This window comes from Opisthocomus hoazin, chromosome 6 (assembly GCF_030867145.1).
Source record: "Opisthocomus hoazin isolate bOpiHoa1 chromosome 6, bOpiHoa1.hap1, whole genome shotgun sequence".
In the NCBI taxonomy this organism is placed as follows: Eukaryota; Metazoa; Chordata; class Aves; order Opisthocomiformes; family Opisthocomidae; genus Opisthocomus; species Opisthocomus hoazin.
Window position 1 is genome coordinate 39,468,746 of NC_134419.1, and position 23,131 is coordinate 39,491,876.

Below are 23,131 nucleotides of genomic sequence, written 5' to 3' on the forward strand. Positions count from 1 at the left end.
CGCTGCAAGGACAGAAATACGTCGTTAGTAGAGCATGGAATGCTCTGTTACGTACCTGGGCAACTAGCAACTGGGATTGTAGCTGCAAGCCAGAAGCTCATGAGCTGGGAGAAGAGAGCAGTGTGGAGTTTATCACCGAGAAAACAAACAAACAAACCAACAAAAAATAATAAAGGGAAAAAAAAAACCCACAAAAATAAAGGGCGGGAGCGAGCCTGGGTCGCAGCAGGACCCTCCAAGAGGAAGCGCAGTGCAGCAGGGTCTGGACGGAGAGCTGCTCAGCTCCGGATCACCTGCGGGAGGAGGGGGGGGCTCAGGGCACAGGGCTGGGATGGAAAAGCAGACGCCAGGGCACGGATGCAGCGGACGAAGGCAAATGCAGAAAGCAGCCCCGGAGATAACGTGCTACACCCGTGGCACGCTGACGCCCCTGAGTCACTCTCCTGCGGCCGTCATCCCACTCCCAGCTCGGTGAAACACCCAGCATCTCTGTTGTGCAAGGGATGTTGCACCACCACTGGAAGCGAACACGCCTCACCCTGTCCTTACGTTATTTTGGGAGAAGAATTACACGATAATTATTTGGGAACAGTCAGAAGCAGAGCCATGTCCTGAGGACCCAGTTCAGATATGCTAGGGAGGGGAAGAAGTTACAATGGGAACAATTACAGGCGGATTTAGGATGGCCCCACACGGTAAGCCCCAGGGGGCCTGCAGGGATGGGGTAGCCAGACTTTCTGCCAGCCTCCCCACTCTCGCTTGATGAATTAAGAGGCACAGATAACACCCTGCTAATCACAGTCTCCAGTCTGGTGTAGTCCTCAGCTCTCTCGTGAAGCCTGAGGGGGGTTTGTCCTGCTCAACACCAGGGAAGGCAAAGCATTCGGCCATGACTCACGCAGCAGACCCCGAGCGCACGGCGGGCCGGCAGCCCCGTGCTGCTGGCCTTCGCCGGGACGGGGGGAGCTCGGGACAGGCTCCACGGCAGGAACAGGTACGGGCTTGTCCCAGGGCACCCGGTGGGTCCTACACACACACAGGTACGCCAAGAAGAGCAGGAGTGGTTTTATATGAGGGGTGTTTTCTCATTGAGCAATAAATAAGAGATGAAGAAACAGTACAGGTGAAAGAAATGGCTAAAGAAAAAAATTTGCCAGCCATCTTCAGCAAGGACGGTGTCCTGCCACGGACCTGCATGCCAGACGTTGCCGAGACCCTCGGCCCTACCAGGATCCTCGGGGGCTGCCCCAACCCAAGGACAGGTAAGCTGCCAACCCCAGACGCAGGCACAGGCGGCTTGGAAACCACCCTTGGCAGCTTCATCCCTTCCAACATCAGGAGCAACCCCTGAAGGTGCTGGCTCAGGAACACCTCCCTGCCCAGGCAGCAAGGGAGGCTGTAAATCCTCCCAAGGGGCAGGAGAATGCCAGACTGCAGGATGGGACCTTTTTCCCTACCCCGGCTCGACGCCACCGGAGCTAATCTGTGCTCTGTCCATGCCCAGAGAGGGACCCTGGGCACAGCTCCAGCTCTAGATCTGTGCTGGATACATCAGGCAGGGTTTCAGCCGGGCACATCCCTACTTTTTGGTGCTCCTGGGATATAACAAAGGCATAACCACCAGCTCAGAGGGCAGCGCTCTGCTCTCCGCCCCTTGTTCAGCAGCCAGTCACTGCTAGGATCTCAGGTTGATAGCGGAACAGGTTGCCCAGAGAAGCTGTGGCTGCCCCCTCCCTGGCAGGGTTCAAGGCCAGGTTGGATGGAGCTCTGAGCAACCTGGGCTGATGGAAGATGCCCCTGCTCATGGCAGGGGAGGTGGAACCAGGTGATCTATAAAGTCCCTTTCAACCCAAACCATTCTGTGATTCTATGACAGATCCCACAGCTAGATCTGAGTGCAGACAGAACCACCCCCTTGGTTGCGGTCTGAAGTCCTGGGCTATGGGCTTAAATCACACAAATGTTGCAAGAAACAGCACTGCCACCGAAACAGCACTGCCACCGAAAGGAGAAGGTTTGTAGAGGGAGAACATGCCCTTCCCTATCATCCTGACAAGCGCTCGGTAAAGTCATGGAAGATTTATGCAGAGCAATCCCCCGAACACCGCAATTAACGCTAACCGTCGGCAGCCAGGGCAGCAGCAGCAAGGGAGCAGAGAGCAAACAGCCCTCTGAAACCCACCCGGGCTGGGGTTTGCCCCTTGACTTTGCCCTGGTTAACATGTTTGACAGGGTCTGACTGATTTTGATGGAAAATGACATCAATTTAAGTGACTGAACAGCTGCAGCTCTAAAGATAGATGTTTCTTTAACTCAGGTGCCTTCTGCTGGGGGTTGAAGCACTAAAACCTCTGACAGCAAGCACTTAAGACAGAGATGCCCATGACGAAAGGGCAGCAAATAGACCCCAGCACAAGGACCCTGCCCTTTACACCTCTCCCTCTCCTCCAGTGCGTTGGCTTGCCTGGTTCCTGCGGACTTGGAGGCCCATAGCCGTGGGGCTGAATTATTTCCCCTCCGGCATCCTAGTCTCCGTCGAGCTCTTGACCACAGTAAGCAGCAATGCTTTGACTACAAACTTCTCAAGAGTTAAGAAAGCAGCCCAACTCATCTGAAGCCAAAAGGAAAAGGCATCTTCACTCGGACGCTTAGAACTCTTCCTGGAATAGGAAACCAAAGTTTGCCTCATCTGTTGGGTACGAGCCAGAAAAAACAGGACCATCTGCTACCATCAAGCTGATGACAGCCAACTCAGTTACGGCTAATTAATGGAAGCCAAAACTCCATGCAAGCAGGCAGGTACGCAGCTCTGAAAGCAACCCTGCCACTGCAGGAAGATGTCGCACTGCAAGTGAGAGCTGCCTGGGAGAATCTCTAGTAAAAACCTGTAAGATGCCATGCTGTATAAAGCAAACTTCATAAAGCATACGTTGAAGCGGGGAAGTCTAACCACCAGCTGCCTCCAACCCAGTGCTTGGGGGGCTTCCGTGCTCTCATTTTGGATTATCGCAGACTCCTGCTTCGGTCACCTGAGTAAATAACGCTAATGCTAACACACTAATATTAGTATTACGATATACTAGTATTACAGTATACTAATACTAGTATTAGTATTTTAATATAGAAAACAATGAGCAAGAAAAATCCTTCCCTTCAGACATAAGGCTCCCCAGGCAGCCTGCAGCCCCGAGTTCTTTAAAATAAGGTTTGCACACAGAGTGAATAGCGCGCAGGCGCTCTGCTCTACACAGCGTACACCTTTCCAGCGTTTTTCTTTCAGCATCTTCATGGAGGCCCACAAGAAACACGGAGAAAGAGCAAAGCCCAGATCCTCGAAAGACCAAAGAGAGCAACCACAGCAGCGGCCAGGTCAGCATCAGAGTAACTCCCACTCCGCAGCACGCTCGGTGCTACAGCTTCCGCACACGGCAGCAGAAGTGCTCTGCTCATCCTCATCGTTTTGGACTAAGATTGATGTAGTCCCCAACCAGTTCCAAACTTTTAGGACCTTGGGAGATCTTCAAGCTCCCTCCTGGATCATCAGGGCTTTACAGAGGAAGCTCTACAGGCAAGGTGGGAATCTGCAGGAGAGCGGGAGGTTGGCAGTCCACAGCTCACAGCCAGGGAACCACGGTACTAAATACAAGTCCGCAACAACTGAGAAAAGATATAAACACCTGTATCTCAGCTCGTCAAGGCATCTGACACTACACGCATCCGGAGGAGCCGGAGCTGGGGGACGGTGTCAAACACCACGCATATGCTTCCCCACCTGGCCTCTCATCACAGCTTAAACCTGCCAAGGGGGCAAGTGAGACCTGCCCCACTCCACACCCACAGGCATCTCGGCTGTTTGCTGCCGGGGCAGGGACGGTTTGTGACGCCACGGTGCTCTGCAACAGCAAGTTCTCCTGGAGGGCCTTTGCCCCTTGCTCACAACACGGCTGCGAGTCAGAGAACGTGGGGCTCGTGAGTGGCCTCAGGCCTGCAGCGCGGAAGCACTTCGGAAGATGACTTGTAATCCCTGGATGCAAGGGAAAGCAAGGCTTGGGGCCGTTTCCAGAGCGCCACGTCAGCCACAGACCCCAAGGTGCGAGTCCAGCCCAGCCCAGCGCGCGTTCTGGCCTTACAAACGGGTTACATCCCTATGACGGTCGAGTTGAACAAGTTCCAGAGACTGCAGAGAAAGCTGGAAAGACGCAAGTGCCGCGAGCTCTAGAGAAGCGGTCAAGAGGGGTGGGGAAGAAAAGCCCTCCGTCCACTGCCCCGCCATCCCAGCTCCTTTCCGCAGGGAAGCGCCACGTTCGAAGAAGCCATTAAGCACCCCAGCAGGTTGCAAAACTTTGTGCAGGAAGCACTCGGGATTAATGAAGTCCTGACAGACAAGTCTGATCACATTTGACAAAATTACAGGGAAGCTAGAGATGAGTTTCATCTTCCGCAAAACGATTTACACCCTCACGTTAAAACAAAAAAATAAAAAAACAGAAGGAAAGCAAACAGCTCTGGAGGAATGAGACCTGGGTGAGCTGCCACGAGGAAGAGTCGAGGAAGAGAAGGCAGAGGAAGGGGAGGCAGAACAGGAGGGGGAAGCTGCTCCCCAGAGGTACCCTCCCAAGGGCAGACGGAGCAGGCGACACCGAAGCTGTCTGGGGGTGCGTTGGGGTGCCGAGGCTCCCACCCCACACCGTCCACACAGGGGTCCCACACAGCTGGCGCAGAATCACAGGATCGATCCCAGCATGGTCAGGGTGGGAAGGGACCTTTGGGCATCTCCCAGCCCAACCACTGACAAAGCAGGGGCACCCACAGCCGGCTGCGCAGAACCGCGTCCAGGCAGGGTTGGGTATCTCTAGAGAAAGGGAATACATCCAGAGAAGGAGAGGCAACTCACCCCGCTCCCCGGCAAAGCACGCCCAGCCCAGCCCTCCGGTGCTCGGCCGCCGAGCCCCCTCCTCCTCCTCCTCGCAGGGCAGCCGGGCAGAGGCAGCGCGGGGCCTCGGCACCCACCTGCAGCGAGTCCGCCGGGCACGGGACCGGGGAGGGGAGAAGGGAGGAGCAGGGAGGGGAGCGGAGCAGCGGCGGGCGGGGCAGACCCGGCCCACACCCGCGGGCCGCCCCGCCGCTCCCCCCGGCCCGGGGAGCAGCTTCTCCCCTGCACGGCCCCGCGAAGGGAGCAGCTTCTCCCCTGCACACGCAGCTTCAAGTCTCACGAAGCATCTCCCACCCCACGCTCGCTGCGCTGACCTCTAGTAAGACCCACGACATCCTTGGCATCTGCTGCTGCAGCTCCAGAGCCACCACCAGCCCCACGCACCATCAATCCATCCCCTCTTTGCGTAGCGGCGCTGCTCAGGGGGTCAGAACGGGCATTATGGCACACACCACCTCCACCATGCCCTGCCTCTCAGCAAGTCTCTTTTCCCTCCACACATAGTCACAAAGGAGGAAGAGATCCAAAGGGACACACAAATCACTTCTTTTAACCAGGTATATACAGAATTTTTCACTTACACCATTTCTTACTCCCAGAGGCCGGTGCTACTCAGGCTCTACTGCCAGCTGGCACACAGCTGATGGGGTAGCAATGTTTGAGAAGTCCTCACCAGAGTATCTGGTTAGCTCTCAAGCCGCCTCAGTTTGCAAATATTCTAGAATTTTATCCAGATTTCACGCAGTCACTTGGCAGCCAGCTGCAGCAGCCACCCTGCACGCCCCAGCACCTGTTACGTGTGCGCGTACCGAAGGAGAGGAGCAGCGGTTGCAGGCAGATGCAGCGAGACAGCGCTGCATTACCCCAGCACCGACACCCTCCCTCATCCCACACCTTGAACCACCAGACCCACTCAGGTTACAAAGGCAGCAATCTTTATTTCCCAACACGTTAAAATTCTTACACTTCAAATACTCCCAAGACATAAAAGTTTTAAAATTTTTAAGAATTCCAAATGTAAGCTCCCGACAAACAGAAGAAAGAGGGCAAGCGACAAATGGCAAGCAAGGCATCCAAAGCCCCAGGCAGAAAACTCTCTCTTCCTACCTTCCTTTGGCCTCTAACCTGCAACTCCTCGTTACAACCGTGGTCTGCTGGGCCCCTCCGCGCTGCAGCCCAGAACCCAGGCACCAGAGCAGCTGCGCTGGCCAGAGAAGTCTGAAAAATGCTCGCTGGAACAAGCTGCAGCTCATGTATACAGGGGTGGCTCATCGTGTCTCATGCAACCCTCAATTAGGTGCCACTGCTGCGCACACAAGCATGGCTCACTGTAGCAACAGGGCTCTCCTCACCGTCACCCTTCAGGGAGGGAATGGAAGCGTGGAAATTGGGCCCTGCGCAACCCCTCTGGGCGGCTGGCAGTTCTCACAGCCCCCACCCCCTCTCCCAAACATGCAGTACCGCTGCTCGATGCATACTGCCAACGGGCTCAGCAGACTGCTCCACAAGCTAAAATGGGGGGGGAAACTAGTTGGGGGAACCATTTTCTCCCAGATGCAAGCTGCACGAGCAGTAAGGAGGCAGCCACACAGCCGGAGGGAAAGCAAGCCCTCCCCTCCGCAGCAGCAAGCCTCAGCTCCTCACGAAAGCTCAGTTCAGGCTGCGAGTTACTGAACTTGTTTGAAGCTCCCCATACCAAACGTGTACTTGCAGCCAACACTCAAAACTGTACAGCACCAGGCTTCATTTGCCTTAGTGCTACGGGGAAAAAAGAATTTTACTTTTTCAGAGGGAAAGAAGCTCAAAGAGTAAGTGATCCAACCCCAAAAATAAATTTAAGGCATTAATGATACATTCACCTCTACTCCTAACCATGTGCACAGCACATTGCTGGGAGCACGCATAAACTGGCACGTTTTGCATTCAGCAAGAACAAGGAGCAACGCCACACTGCAGTCGGAGCCTCTGAAAAAGAAACACAGCCACAAGCAAAGCTGGGTAGAAGAGAGGGTTTTATCTCCTCTGCCTCCCTACCCCCTCCCACCGAGCCACACGCCACCACCTCCACACAGCCCAGTCTCTGCATGTCTCCACTCCCCAGCTGCATTCCCAACAGCATTGTCCAGACTGCCGCCCTAGTACTACAGACCCTGGTCTTTCTGACAGCAGCCCCCAACTTCCAACTGCAAGCAACACAGTTACTCAGCTCCTAAGGCGTATTTAGAATCGGCTTCTCTAGCTACTCTGCTTAGCGACCTCAACAGGAGCGGAAGGAGGAGAAAGGTAGGAGTTTATTGCAAGGTGAAACCGTGAAAGAAGGAAACAGAAGAGTTGCCACGCAGCAGCTGCAAACTTGAAATATCAGGTGGGGGTGGGGATTACAGCCAGAGGGTTCAAATCAGTTGTTGCCCTTATGGTGACTCGCCAAAGGCAAGTTACAATGCTTGCCATTTCACAGGTATCCGAGTTAAACTGGCTGAAAAGGAAGTGGAAGCTTAAGTTACAAGAGAATGATTTCTCTTTCTTTTACTAGAAGGGCATGAAACTGAAATGAAAAACAAAAATCACTGCCAGCTTTTTAAAATCAGACTGTGAAAAACTGAAGTCAGGGAGATCACCCTAGTGGTGCCACTCACACCAGCTGAAGGATGGTTCAAAATCAGAGACCTAAACCAGAATTAGAAATAAGAGAGGGAAACATCCAACCACTCTCCCACATTCCTATGCTGGAGCTGCCTGCCCCACAACGGGCGAGGGGAGGCAGCTCTCCAGGCAGGCTTGGCATCCATAACATCCACGTGCCCAGCCAAGTCACCCTGGTGAGCAGATGGTTTACAAATTCCCAAGGAAGCATTCTCAGTCACTTTCAAACTTGACAGAATTGACTTGGGTCGATATCGTGCCCCCGCAGTAGCTGCCTCGCTTTTTCTTTGTCTTCTCATGGCGGAAAGATTTGCCTTTAGTGAATTTCAGGACATTGTTAGCCTTCTCACCCCAGTCACCAGCTGCTCCTTTCTGTGAGGGATGAAGGGGGAGAGGAGAAAGAAGCTCAGGTCAGTACCCAGGAGAGCAAAGGCAATGCTTTGCCCTTCATCCTGCCCAGCAAACGCCAGTACGTGAGCAGTGTGGCTGACAGCACTCTCCCAGCACGCCCTGCCAGCGCTCACACCCCTCCCAGCAGCACCTCCTGGTGGAAAACGTTCCTGCAAAAACAACTGCCCACAAGCACACCAAGGCTGCTCTGCCCACGCGCATTTGCAGAGGCCAAGTGTCACCACTGGGCACTACCTAGCCCTACCTTCGCTTCAAACGAGTTATCGGCAAGACGGGCATCCAGCTCAATCTCTTCTTCCCTCACGCGGCGGAACGGAGAGGATGGCTGGTAAGGAAAACGAGATACAGTCAGCGCATACACATGCGCGATACTCCCTCAGTGACAACCTCCTTCCCTCCTTGCCCTGCAAACATGGAGCCCTGTTCACATCACCTCCATCTTTTAACTGTTTCTCAGATTCACAGTCCTCTCCCTTCTTCGGATCAGGCAGCACAGGGATGCCCCTGTGCAGGCACATCCAACCAACCTTTGCCAGAATAACATTATGCACAGATGTGCACTCCCTAGGGTACTCCAACCAAGGTTCAAGTGCTCGAGGAGGGAGCAAACCCACGAATAACCCTGTGGGCCCAGCCTCCCCAGGAAATCCCAAACAAGCCTACCTGTTCCGGAGGCAGAGACGCCTCTCCCACCAGTCACCACAGCCCACCCTCACTCACCTGTTTCGCCTTAGGAACTGTGTGTGGTGTTTTAGCTTTGATTTTTGCCTTTTTACTGCGCGGCGTCTCTGGCTCCTGAACATCTTCCCTCTTCTGCTTCTTCCTGATCGTGCCTGTTAGACATACAGCAGTAAAATTTCAAAGAGAGTAAATGCAAGTGTTGGGAAAGGTAATGGTACCTCTCCTCCGGAATGCAAACCCAGTGTCAACACAGGTGTGAGAATCAGTCCCTGCACTGCCTCACCCAGAAAACAGGCTGCCATAACAGACACTAATAGTCCCTGTGGGTCAGCAAGGATTTTGCCATCCTATCCCAATGGGTAATTTTGTGGAATAGGGTACCTCTATAATTGATTTAGTGCACTTGAGAAAGTTGGTTAAAATTTGCCAGTTCGTGGAGTCACACAGTGTGCACTTGCATACATCACCAGTGCATTCAAAGCTGTTTTCCTTCTGGAGGGACAGACCAAGGTTGTGCACTGGGGCATCATATATGGTGTCCCACTCACAGATGAGGTCCTCCAGCAGCCTGCCTTGCTGTCACCAGCAATCTTGTGCATGCACAGAAGGCAGCTGGCAACAACTGTACAGAAACGTACTTCATGTTGCCGCAAATTCCACTGCCAGCAGGTATGCAGTACAGACAAAAAGGATCACACCAAATTAAGAACTAGCCCTTCCCTCTCGGTGCTGCACCAGATGGCATAATCTAACACCACACAGAGATTAGGCTGAATATCGTTTAGGAAAGGCTCCCACTCATGCTTAGCTCAGTAACACTGCCTGGCTGACCACCCACTTGCCAGACTGTAGGTAATACCTCCATTGGCTTTTGCAGTCTCTTCCTCAGAGCTGCTTTCACTGCTGCTACTGCTGCCACCAGCTGGCTTAGACTTCAGGTTGTTGGCTGCTTGTTTGGCTGCTTTTTCTTTCTCTGTGGAGGCAGTGGTCTTAGAACCGTTCTGTGTCCCCTTCCCTGCCTTTTTGGGCTTCTCCTCCTCTTCACTAGAGCTATCAGACGAGCTGCTACTACTAGAAGCAGCCGCCTTCTTCCCCACAGTTGCTTTTGCTGCCCCTGGAGATTTGCTGGCTGGTTTCACTGCTGGCTTCTTTTCTTCTTCACTGCTTGAGCTATCAGAGTCAGAAGTGCTTGCTTTGGGAGCTGGGGTAGAAGGTTTGGACACTGGCTTTCCCACTTTGCCAGCTAATTTAGCTGGAGTGCCTTTCTTCTTCGTCTTCTCATCCTCAGAGCTGCTGGAGCTGCTATCTGAATCAGAGCTACTTTGTGCTTTCTTTGTGGCAGCTTGTGACTTCTTTGTTGCAGGGGTCACTGCTTTAGTAGCAGGCTTCACAGGGGCCTTCTTGTCAGAGCTATCAGAATCTAGAAAGGAAAGGAAAAAGATAATCAAGGATAAGCCCCATTCCTTAAACACGAAGCTAACATGCACATTAAACATTGATACGCAATGCACTTCATTAGCTGCTTGAAGCAGCACTGCTATGGGCACTCCTGCCCAGCTGCACCCTCACACCTTGCCTAGAAGTAGAGGTCTGGGCAAGCACGAAGCGCAGGTGAAAATTCTCATTTTCTTCTATCCCAGTACCTGAGCTGTCCGAGGAGGAACTGGAGTCTTTCTTTCCTTGCCCAGGCTTGACAGCTACTTTTGCTGGTTTGGAAGCACTCTTTATCACAGGTTTAGCTGGGAGCTTACTCCCTACCTCCTTCTTATCATCTTCAGAGCTAGAATCTAAACAAAAAATCAGGATGTTCTTTAATTAGCTGCTGGAGCAAGTTACTTTAATAATAACATGGATATAACTCATAGGGAAGTGAAAAGCAAAACAGGTTGTGGCCCAAGGCTGAGCCACGAGATAGCTGGCAATAAGCAGCGCCTGATGGCCACTTCCTGAACAGTCAGGGGACAGCATTCATCTTTCCACGCATCTTCTTTGTTGGGAGGAAGTGGAAACAAGCAGTTTAAGTTCTTCACTAATGCATGCACAAGCAAGCAGGTATTTGGAGAATAATGTAGGAGAAGTGGTATGGAGTAAGGGAGTGGAGCAAGTACAGGTACAACCAAGAACAAAACTCGGGGAGAAGAAACATCAAGAAAAGAAGCTATGTGGTAAAGATCAAAGAAGAGGCAAGAAGTCAGAACAAAATCTATAAAGCAGGGAAAGCGAGGCAGCAACAGGACAGTATATCATTTTAGCTTTCTATTTCCTGTACCAGAGGTGTTTAGCAGCAGTCTGAGGATGGACTGGAGACTGTGTACAAATGTGCCTTTGTATCATCTGTCAGCAATCTGGAATACTAAGCCTGATCTACTCCAACATTTCTGAACACTTCAGTAACAGTAATCAAAACCTTGTCCATTTGTGCAAAACTAGGCAAAAAACCCAGCAGGCAGAACTCCTGCCACTTGTTGCAGTCTGGTGCTAGCTGTCTGTTGGCAGACAGGCAGCTGTCACCCGCAGTCCCCGCTGTGGCACCAGAGATGCTGAGGTATACAACAGGAGTACCTTCAACTTGGAGGGGAAGTGTAGTGCATAGGGAACCTACGTGGGAAATACAGCATTGCAAACCTTCAACCTGAACAGAAGACAAAGCACACTGCCCCCATTTCTAGGGTCACACTAGAAGGCATCTTTTGAGTCTATTTTGAACTTGATATGGTGATTTTTTTTTTTATTTCTGAAACTTCTCCCAAAGTCCACAATGGGGGTAACACATCTAAAAGCTTAAGACACAGACCCTCAAAAAGCATAATTGTCAACCTTCCCGGAGAAACCCGACACATGCGATGCCTCCCCCTTTCCACCCAGCAACATGCAGACCTTTCTGCACTTGCCAGTGGTCTCACTGACGTCTCATGCTCAGGCTCCACTTGCACAGCAGGCTGATATTATTCAATTTCACACCTTGCTAGCTACAGAGACTGAAGCTTTCGAGCTTACAGGATAAGGATCTTGGTAGATACATCACTGTATAACAGCTTGGCCAATAAAAACATCAACAAAAAATCAAAACTTTTTCTCTTGAGTTACCTGAGTCACTGTCAGAACTGGATTCAGCCTTCTTGGCAGTCACAGCTTTGGTTTTGGGGCCGGGGATTGTTTTAGCTACCACTGCTTTGCCTGCAAAAGCAAGTCTAAAATTAACAGGCCACATATGCATCAAACCTTTACCCCAAGATCCAAACCTTTCCAGATGTGAAAGAGCTCCCTGCCCAGCCAAGCAAGGACCTGGCCAGCTGTAGTAATGGGCCTGGCTCACTCCCACTAAACTACATCCTCATGACTTTTCAAACCAACACATGCAAAGTAATCCAACCTGCACACAGCCCAAATCCAGAGGTCGTGTACGGTGTTCTGTGTGGGATGCCTTCAAATTAATCAGACACTTCCACAGCAGCAAACAGGAGCATAGACCAAAGTCACACAGCTTTTTCAGGCAAAACCAAGAGCTTGCCAAAACAGTCTGCATCATGTAGTACCTCCTTCGCAGCCTCCTCTCCTCACAACATACCTGCTCCTCTCTTTGGGGACACCTGCTCTGCCTTGTCACTACTCTCAGCCTTTTTTGCAGGAGCCTTGGCAACACCCTTCTTTGTCTGTGTAGCTTGAGGAGGTGGTACAGCACTGTACTGACCTACAAAGAGAGACACAGCATTCAGATGCCTGCATGATAATGCCACTAGCATGCAAGATGTCTGTTGTAGTTTGAATAAGGCACTTCTGCTATTTGGTTCCATTTATTCCTCTTCTGTTATCATCAAACTTTATTGGAAAAAAAAAAAGATATGTCAATTGTTGATTGTTTTCATTTACTGACTCCTCAGCTCCTCTGGTTAGAGGATCAGACTGAGTTTCAACGTTTGATCCTCCACTCAGATCGGTTCTACCAGAATCCTGAAAGCACTACACTAGGTTGAACACAGGCCCATTTTGCCGATCAGCTGGGCTGCAACTGAACACTGAACGCTTCACAAAAAACTAAAAAAGCTTAAGTTGCTGCAGTTACAGAATAACCAGACCACTGGCAAATTACTTCCCAAATCCTGGTACACAGGAAACCTGCAAGAAGGGTGTCCTTATAGGCTACACGAATAGAAGACATGCAGCAAACTAATCAGAGTCTGTCATAATCTCTCCCACTCCCCATCTCTCATGAGGGAGGAGCTGAACTGTAAGCTTAACCCCAACAGCACACCTGAAAAAAGCTGCTGTACTGCTTCTCCCGGGACAGCAGCACTAGCAGAAAGCATCCTCCCACATAGCAGCAATGGTATTTGGTACTTACCAGACTTGGGCTTTTGTTTTGCAGGTGGCTTTTCATCATCCGAGCTGTCAGAGGAGTCCTCACTACTGGAGCTTTCCTTGGCGCGTTTGTTTGCCTGTGGACGTGCTTGAGTGGCTGCAGGTTTCGGCAGAGGTGATTTCTTGGGAACAGCCTTATCACAAGAAGGGAAGAAATACACATAAAAGTACTTACAGAAATCTTGTGGGGACAGCTGGATGTGGATCTTGTTTAACTCTATGCCTCACTTAAGAGAGCAAATTTTGAAGACAAAGGGAGAAAGATCAAAGATCCTCAAATGCAAATTTTAGGAAACATGAGCATCGTGATCATTCTGGCCACTCTGCTGTCGTTTTCTGCCACGAGTCCCTAATGAGGAGCTCCTCTGACTAAGGGGCACAGAACCAACTGAACTGGTAGCAACTGCTACTTGATTAAGCACAACCACGGTTATTTTTGTGTTGCAGAAAATATTTTTGAACACTCCCTAGTGGAAAACTCAAAGTTGCAGATAGCTAAGCACAAGAGAGTCATGCAAAAGCGAACATATAATGGAGACTACAATATGGTTACGACACAGTAAGATATTTTCCTGTAAGAGGAAGGAGCAGAGAAAGCAGTACAGAAGTATTAGGGAAGAAAGCCAGTGCATGGAGAGGTGCTGGAACACATAATTCCCCTGCATAAAGGAGGAGGAGGAGGTATAAGAGCCACAAATGCTGTGCTCAGCATCTGTGGGGTCTGTGCCTTTGTCTACACACTTCAGAGTCCCTGCAAGACAGACACACCCAGCCCCACTAGACTTTTTTCTTTTTCATGAAGTTTTTCGGTCTAATTTACCTTCTTTGGTGCTGTCTTTTCCTCATCAGAATCTTCACTGCTGCTGCTGCTGCTACTACTGCTTGCTGCTTTTCCATTGACCACCTTGGTGGCCGCCTGGGCAGCTTTACCCCCTTTTTGAGACAAATAAAAAGGGACATCAGAAAATACGCTATGGGACATGAGGGGCAATTCCATTCAGCCTGAAGTATCACAGAGAGGACAGAACCACAGGAAGCAAATTGGGTAGATTAAAGCAGTGCTGCAAAACTGCGGTTTTATCCTACCTACTGCAAGCCTAGAGAAAGTTTGCAGAAAACTGTCTATTCCACCTCATCAAGAAGTTCTACGACTAAAGGCTAAGCAAAGATCTTCCCTGCTCTTTGAGAGGAAGACACTGGCAAAAGCACAACCTGAGTTAAGGTTACTGATTACAGCTACTTATGCAAGCAATGCAGCACTTGAGAAGAGATGTTTTATTTGCAATAGCTCTACACCTCTTCCACATCAGAAGCAGACTGGACTGGAGGGCAAATGGCAGTGACAGCAGATTTTCAGACTGCTATGTCAATACATATGCCTTTACATGTAGGTACAACCCCCATCGCTCCTCCCCTGACTTTTTTGGTTCTGCACTTTCACTCATAATACAGAATAAGAGGTACCCGATTTAGGTGTTGCTGGTTTTGGTGGCTGTTTCTTTGGTGCTTCTTCATCCGAGCTGCTCGAACTGGAAGTCTCTGCTTTCTTCTGAGGCTGGATTTTAGTTCCAGCTGGCTTCACCACAGGTTTTGCGCCTTTCTAAACAACAGAAGGGAAAAATAATTAGCCCTTATAGCTATGAAAAGAAAGAGGCTAATAAGCAGGACATGTACAGAGAGTATAAACAGCTGTCTTTCACAGAGGTTACCATTTTGACTTGGAAATGCCACTCTGCCTAATGGTTAGGGCCTGAAAATCCCTGGATAACAATTTTGCTCCAGAAAACCTCCCAGTAGCCCATGGGAGACTTCCTTTGCACTTTAGCCTCCACTTCTACCCCCTCAAAAGAGGACAACCCTCAGGCTGGCACTGTTCTCTTCCCTCTCCAAATCACACTAGTTTGAACACTGAAAATACTGCCTGACAATTCTGGTTGCTCTCCTCTAGAGTACACTGACATCACTCTTCCTCCCCTCTACTTCTCAAGACCGTGACTGCAGCGAGAAAAAGGAAAGTGAAGATTATCTTTTTACATATACACATATAATGTAGAAAAAGATAAGTTTACTTCACTAATTGTAAATAAGCCTTTCTCTGTAAAAAATATAAGCCCTGGCAGTCTTAGGATAAAAGCAAAGAGCAGACTGGGATATGAAACACAGCGACTACTGGATATGAAATTAATTTTTCACAGGACCAGTGCAAAGGGCAAGTTGCCCACTACGGAAATGTCTTCTTACATTGCACCTGCAGCAGCCTAGGTACTTCACAGTCAGGGAAAAGTGAGCCCAACGTCAGAGAGAAATCTGCTGGTCAAATTTGCAATAACCCATTACTGTTAAACGCACATTGAAGCAGCTGGAAAGAAACGCTCACCTTTGCTGGCTTCTCCTCTTCCTCCGAGTCTGAATCATCACTGGAGTCCTCGCTGCTGCTCTCTGCCTTCTTGGCTGGACGAACTACTTTTGTCTTGGGCACAGCTGCTGCTTTAGCTGCAAGTGACAGACAGCACACATTGACAACGAGTTAATTCAAACTTTCACTTACCTATGCCCTGTACTAGTCGGTATCAGGGCAAAATGATATACTAAGTTCATAAAACCATGACTGAAGTTCATAACACTGACTTTGTTTATAGAGCAGGGTGCGGCAAAAGACTCCAAAATGGGTAGGCAAGAGGATAAAACAAATTCTAGATTTTATCTGTCACGTATACATTTAAGTGCAGACTTCTATCACTGAAAGACACCCCACAAGGAAAGTGTCCCCACAAACTGAGATAACATTAACTGGGTCTGCACACCTACCAGCTTACAAAAACCCACTGAACAAGCACACACATCCAGAGAGAACCACTGCAACGCTGTGTTAAAGTTCCAGACACTTTGCTTAAAGTGTTTTAGCCATATCTACTCCTTCCTTGTTACTGATTGCTTTTTGATAACGTGGAGCAAAAGAAATCATTTTGCCTCAAGTTATATTTGCCACTGTTCCTAACAAATAAAAATCAAATCTAAGTTCAAACTCGGCTTTAGGATGGCTCAAGTCAAAGACTAGATTTCTTTCGGTGTCTCTCTCCCCCTGCCTAATCCTACTCTCCAGCAAATCTGCTGCTAGATACACACAAACCTGCATACACCATCATTACAGCAAGACATAAGAACAATTCCAGATAAAAAGGGAAAAACACAGCTCACCACACGCCAAAGCACAATGGCGGGATGTATTTTTTGGCAGCACTAGGACACAGTCCACAGGCTCAAGAGAAAGGAGGGCAGTAACCTCACAGAAAGAGCAGCTGAGTGTGGATGTCTGACACTTCTCTGGAACTCAGGGATAGTGTCTACAACTGCCCTGCATCAGACAGGTCACAGTGCACACCAATACAGAGGAGCCCAATAAATTCTAGTTATACAGGAGTTTAAGTTACACGTATTTAAACAAATGTGAAAGCTCTTAGAAACCCTGAGTCAGTTTTCCTACAACAGCAGGATGAGAAATCATTCTTTAAAGCTGTCAGTAAAAACGAGTCCCTGGAAAACAGCACAGAAAAAAATTATGAGGGAGCTACCCACCACGAAGAGAGTATCAGCCCAATTTACCTGCACTCAAAACCTAATTTCACTCAGTATTTAAATCAACCCATAATTTGAATGCGCCAAAGCAAGTAGGGGTAACCCTGCCAAGATAACCGAGTGTTTGGAAAGCAGCATCTCAATACAGACAAGGTAATGAAGGTGCTACTTCAATAGCACCTTCAAAACTCAATACAGCCCAAATGCTTCACCAGCCTCGGCCAAATGAGACAAACTAAACAGCTAAAACCTTCTTGCAGACACAAAGCCTGACATTCTTAAATCACAACTGGATAAAGAGATCACCTTTAGCTAGGTCGAACACACCCTACCTGCTATGGGCAAAAGACCTGCCAGAGACAGGATCAGTCAAAGCAAATCCAGCCCTCGACAGCTGCTGAAGCACCTCAAACGAGCCGCTCAGTCATAGAAGAATAGAATTGTTCAGGTCGGAGAAGACAGCCAAGATCATCAAGCCCAACCATTAACCTAACACTATCAATTTCACTACTAAAACACACCCGTAAGCTCTGCATCTATGTGTCTTTTAAATATTTCCAGGGATGGTGCCTCAACCATTTCCCTGGGCAGCCTGTTCCAATACCTTACAACTCTTTCAGTGAAGAAATTTTTCCTAATATCCGATCTAAACCTCCCCGGCACAACTTAAGGCCATTTCCCTTTAGCCTACTAATGTCCTATGAAGCTGAGCTCTCCATAGAGCCACGGAATCATTAAGGTTGGAGAAGACCTCTAATATCCTCAAGCCCAATCATCACCCCAACCCCACCATGCCTGCTAAACCATGTCCCGAAGTGCCACATCTACATGTTTATTGAACCCCTCCAGGGATGGGGACTCCCCCACTGCCCTGGGCAGCCTGGGCCAGCGCCTGACCACTATTTCAGTGAAGAGATTTTTCCTAATATCCAATCCAATATTCAATGGTGCAACTTGAGGCTATTTGCTCTCATCCTATCACTGGTTACCTGGGAGAAGAGACCAACACCCACCTCACTGCACCCTCCTGTCAGGTCGTTGTAGAGAGCGATGAGGTCCCCCCTCGGCCTCCTCTTCTCCAGACTGAACAACCCCAGTTCCTCAGCAGCTCCTCATCAGACTTGTTCTCCAGACCCCTCCCCAGCCTCGCTGCCCTTCTCTGGACACGCTCCAGCCCCTCAATGTCCTTCTTGTAGTGAGGGGGCCAAAGCTGAACACAGCACTCGAGGTGCAGCCTCACCAGCGCTGAGCACAGGGGCACGATCCCCTCCCTGCTCCTGCTGGCCACACTATCCAGGCGAGGAGCCAGTGCCCCAGGCAGCCCCGACCTGCCCCAGCGCAGCTCCCGAGCCCCACCTGGCTTCTTGGCTGGGGGCGTCTCGTCCTCCTCGCTGGAGCTGTCCTCGCTGCTGGAGGCCGCCTTCCTCTTCGCCTGCGGGCCGTTGGCGACCAGCTTTCTCTTCTTTGCCGCCGGAGACCTAGAGGGAGAGGGGCCGAGCTGGGGACGGCGAGGGGAGGGCCGGACAGCGGCTGGGCCCCCCCCCCGGCTTCCGGTAACGGCGGCCTCCGCCGCGGAGCGTCACTCACCTCAGCCAGAAGCTGAAGATGTCCAGGAGGGAGGCGGCGTTGGGGTCCTGCTCCTTCTACAGCCAGGGAGAACCCGCCTCAGTCAGTCAGTCAGCCCGCCGCTCCGCCCGCGCGCCCCTTCCCTTCCCGCCCCGCCCGCGCGCCCCTTCCCGCCCTGCCCGCGCGCTCACCGCCGCCGCCTCCCTGGCGAAGGCGCGCGCCGCGCCCTCGAAGCGATGCTCGCGCAGGAAGGCGAGCACGAAGGGGAAGAGGTCGCTGGGCACCGCACGCCGCTCCGCCATGCCGCCCCGCCGCCACGTGCCGCCTGCGCGCGTGCGCCCCGGCCTGCGTGCCGTGCGTGCGCCGCCCGCGCTCCGCCCCCGCCCCGCCGCCATGTTGGCGGGCCCTGAGGAGCGGCCCGCCCTGGGAAAGGGCGCGTTCGGTGGCGGCCGTCGGGGCTGGGTGAAGGGCGCTGGCAGGGCGAACAGGCTGCCCGGGGTGTAGGGAGCCCGCGGCGGGGAGGAGGAGGAGGTGGTGGGAGCCCAGAGTAGTCTCTGTGAGGGAACCCGGGAGCGCGCATGGGGATACTGGAACGCTTCATGCCGCTTACATCCCTCCACCCCGCGTCAGCCCACTCCTGGTGGCGATCCGTGTTAAACGTGGTCTCTGGAAGGAGAGCGGCGGGGAGCTGAAGGAGCAGAGCGGAGCGGGGGCTGCAGGCAGCCTCGGCGCCCTCACCAGCAGGGTGCAGTCCGACACCGCCCGGACACGGCGGGCAGAGCCAGGTGCTGGCGGCAGGGTTCAGCTGCAGTCCCAGCACCGGTGAGCCGTAAGCCAGGCCTAGGATCCAGACCAAGAGCCTGTTCAGGAGCAAAGGGAGGCGGTGCTGTAGGAAGGCCTGAGGTAAAAGTAACACTGTGGGGCTAAAGGGACCGTCCATAAGATTAAACCAGGGAAGAGAACTGGGTATAAGGTTACTTACAGATTTGAAGGGCACCAAGGAGGGGAGGTTAGAAGTAAAACTTGAAACAGATACACCCACAAAATGGGCTAAACAGGCAGTGAAGGCCCAGGCCAGGCTTAAGTGGAGCTCCTGGGCCTATGGGAAAGGGTGGGTGTGGAAGCCCCAGGTGAGGCTGATCAGGACAAGCGTGGCCTGTTAGTGTGCTTGGGACCCCATAAGGAGGAGATTTCGTTCAGCTGTTGTATATTGCCCTGTCTTTAAATTAGCCATGTCTCCACTACAGGTTTTTTTTCCTGAGAAACTGAAGGTTTGCTCTGATGAGTGCTTTGTTCTTCTTGCCATTGTGATGGGCCTTTTTAAAATTCTCTTTATTAGAGTATACCATAAAGCTTGCTGAGGGCAAAGGAAGGAAAGAACCCTGCACTGAAAGCCCTGAGCTAGGACTACCAGAGTCAGACAAGCAGTAGTAGGTGGGTAATATTCTGCTCTTTACATTTCTCCTACCTACCCGTCTGCTCTTACCCATCTCTGAATACTGCTGTGCCCTGCTGCATGGGGATTTTGTCCCTGTTGTGTGCAGTGAGGTGGTGCCTGCTGAACGCGTGCTTCGGCAGGCCCTGTGCACAGCAGAGCACACCTGGTGCTTGTGTCTCTAGAAGGTAACACGTTTGCAGTGCTGGGGAAGTAAAAGCAGCTCATGTATTGGTGGATTGTACTGTAAGAGTCTGTCACTTTGTACAGGGGCTGTTGCCATAGTATAGAAAAAGGGCGTTCAGCGGAGCGCTTGTTGAATGAGTGTACTCTGTTTTCAGAGGTCCCTGATTTGGGCTGCCCGTTACGTATGGAATAACTCAGGGCTGTGTTGCAGAAAGGAAACTCTTCCTGGGAACCAGTATTTCTCTCAGTTTGTGTAGCTTCCATCCACAGTAAGCTACAGCTATGAGCTTCATCTGCAAAGCTCAGCATAAGTTCTGTGCTTTTGTCTGCCACAGAAAGGAAGAGGTGCAGTCATTGCTGGTAAACTGTCCTTATTTTAAGTGCTGCTGTCTGAAGTAACTGCTTTGAGGAACAGGGGAAATTACTAGCTGTGCTTGCGTCACTGGCTCACTTTGCTTCTCACCTGGTTAGTGAGTATCGCCCTCTCCTGCCAGGCCTTTGCTGATTAGGTCTGTTCCCAGATGCTGTGTGACTGCATCGCTTCTGAGGTGCATGGCTGTCTAGGTGTGTTCCCCTGTGTTCTACCTGCGGCTCTCCAGATGACCTGGCAGGGCAGTAACCATGCAAGGAAAGCTGTTTTGGTCTTGTATTCCCCCAGGCAGCAGTGGGAGATCCTGGGTTCTAAAAAGTAAGCACATTTGACTGATTTATGCTACTACTTGTGAATTCCTTTGCTCCCCTCACCTACTCCTGATGGGTCTTTTCAGTCCATCCCCTTGGCTGGCATCTCTTTTTTGTTAAGGCTGTAGGGAGTGCTGTTCACCTCAGAAGAGCATTCCCGTGAGAGGTCTTCTCTGTTGGTGGCCAAGAAACAGTGGAGAGAGATAGCACGGGTATTGAAACACTCACTGAATCCTTTTGTTGTTACCCCTCAGAAGTACCTAGCAACAAAGCACTGACTCTGGAAAGAACAATCTAGTCCTTTTCTGTGGACAGGGGTGAGGCAGACCCTTGAGAATAATGCTGCAGATGCAGCTGTGTTCACGTGCTGCAGTGAACTGGAGGAAGATTAGCACTTGCGCAGTCACTTTTGGGTAAGGGAGGATGAAAAGCTCCCTCTGTTTCCTCATTCTGTCCTTAATTCGTTACAAGCTGTGCAAGTCTTTCCCTTAGGCCAGCCTAATGTTCTAGCGTGTGCAGGGCTTTCGCATCAGTTTGTCATCTGATTTTTCAAGTGGAGGTTGATGAAACAACATGCTAGCAGTTACTTTATGTAAGCTGCTTTGGGGAGGCACATTAATTTTGCTTTAGTCACTGAGGAAGTTTAAACCCTGAAGAGGTTTGCTGTGGGCTTTGCATTGATTAAATAAAATATGTAGCATCCTAAGTGACATTGATAGGTGTGGAGAAGCCCCATGGGCTCTCACAAAGGAGGAAGCTTTGCTGTAGCCCTTTGTATGCAAGGCCTTAAAGAGAGAAAGAGTTTAAAAGCTCATTCCAAGGAGCATGTTAAAATCCTCATCTAGCATCAGAGATATGGTTTTGGTTTTAATGTTTTATTCTGGAAGTTAGAAGATGAACAGATTTACAAAGGAAATAATGTGGAACAGTCATCAGAAGTCATGTATATAGGTATCCATCTATTTTACTAGTTCTTAATGTATGTGTATTATTCACAGAATCAGAGAATGGTAGGGGTTGGAAGGGACCTCTGTGGGTCATCTAGTCCAACCCTCCTGCCGAAGCAGGGTCACCTACAGTAGGTTGTAGAGGACCTTGTCCAGGCGGGGCTTGAATATCTCCAGAGAAGGAGACTCCACCACCTCCTTGGGCAGCCTGGGCCAGGGCTCCGTCACCCTCAGAGGGAAGAAGTTCTTCCTCATATTCAGCTGGAACTTCCTCTGCTTCAGTTTGTGCCCATTGCCCCTTGTCCTGTTGCTGGGCATCACTGAAAAGAGCTTGGCCCCATCCTCCTGACACCCACCCTGCAGATATTTGTAAGCATTTCTAAGGTCCCCTCTCAGCCTTCTCTTCTCCAGGCTGAACAAGCCCAGCTCCCTCAGTCTCTCCTCATAGGAGAGATGTTCCAGTCCCCTCACCATCCTTGTAGCCCTCCGCTGGACTTTCTCCAGTAGCTCCTCATCTTTCTTGAACTGGGGAGCCCAGCGCTGGACAGAGTACTCCAGATGGGGCCTCACCAGGGCAGTGTAGAGGGGAAGGAGAACCTCCCTCGACCTGCTGGCCACACTCCTCTTGATGCATCCCAGAATGCCATTGGCCTTCTTGGCTAGTTTCCAACTAGTAAATTTCTGTCCCTCATGCGAATCCCAAGTAAATCCTGTTTGCACACTTCTGCAGTGCCCAGGCGTTCTTTGTTCTATTGTACATTTTTGGGAGGATTCAGATGGGGAAGTGCTGGTTTCTTCTCTGCGTACCTGGAGTTTCTCATAAGGCTGCATCGTCAGGAAGTGGGTTTTTTCCTAGAACTTTTTCATTGTGGGGGCAAACACTGTTGTTGGAAGACAGGCTGTGGCACACAAGCTTAGAGTAGGTTTTGGGTAAACGAAGGTTTGGAGACGACAGGAGAGTTTGACCAACTGCTGAGGTGGGGTTGACTAGTAGGAGACAGTCGGTTCTTTACTGTTAGTAACCAGTGCTGGTTAGTGGTGTTAAGCTGCTGGTTATTGATAAGCTGCACACGGCCTGTCCTCCGGCTGCTGGGGAGTGACTGGCTTGACTGGGGAACCAGGCTGTGAGGAATCCGCTGTGCTGAAGGTGCGTCAGCGGAAGGCTGCGCTGACTCTCAGCAAAGAAATGTTGCTGGATGCGAGCAGTGCAAGTGGGTTTTGCAAGCTTTCAAAGGAATAGTCTGAAATCACTGTTTCGGCAGAACCTGTTGCTTTGCCTTCAGCGAGAAAATTGAATTGACTCCAGCCCTCTGAATTCCCGGTGTCCCGCTGCTGCCTGTTTTCTCTGCACTCAGCCACGAGTGTAGCTGCAGGGAAATCCATGCCCAAAGGGGAACCCGCAGAGCGCGGCGTGCCCGCGTTCTCCGCACGGCGCAGCTCTCCTTTCCCTGGGAAGCCGCGAAGCTGCGGGCGGGCAGGCGGCAGGAGGGGAGCGCGGCGCGGGTCTGCCCGGTCCCCTCCCCGCCGGCGCTGCGGGTCTGTGCCGGGGACGGGCGGGGGGCTCGGTACCGGCCTCACGCGTGGCCTCGCTCCCTTGCCGCCGTTTCTTCGGCCACCCGTGGAGCGCGGGCGAACTTCCTTCCCGTGGCGCGGGGGTGTCCCGCCGCGTACCGGCCGCACGGAGCCGCCCCGGGCGGAGGCGGGACCGGGGCC

At 51.3% G+C, this 23,131-nt stretch overlaps 1 protein-coding gene across 1 annotated transcript; it reads right to left on the reverse strand.

Annotated features, from left to right (window-relative positions):
* Nucleotides 1-5,851: 5,851 nt before the first annotated feature.
* NOLC1 (nucleolar and coiled-body phosphoprotein 1) lies at nt 5,852-18,488 on the reverse strand. The gene is made up of 14 exons (XM_075422774.1): nt 18,361-18,488; nt 18,191-18,246; nt 17,960-18,081; nt 15,405-15,520; nt 14,492-14,627; nt 13,848-13,960; nt 13,011-13,161; nt 12,237-12,359; nt 11,756-11,845; nt 10,312-10,455; nt 9,528-10,088; nt 8,708-8,820; nt 8,232-8,312; nt 5,852-7,948 (listed from the first exon to the last, which is right to left on the reverse strand). Exons 1-14 carry the CDS (start codon nt 18,469-18,471, stop codon nt 7,790-7,792), a joined length of 2,076 nt encoding a protein of 691 aa, XP_075278889.1. The 5' UTR covers nt 18,472-18,488; the 3' UTR covers nt 5,852-7,789.
* Between the last annotated feature and the right edge of the window lie 4,643 nt (nt 18,489-23,131).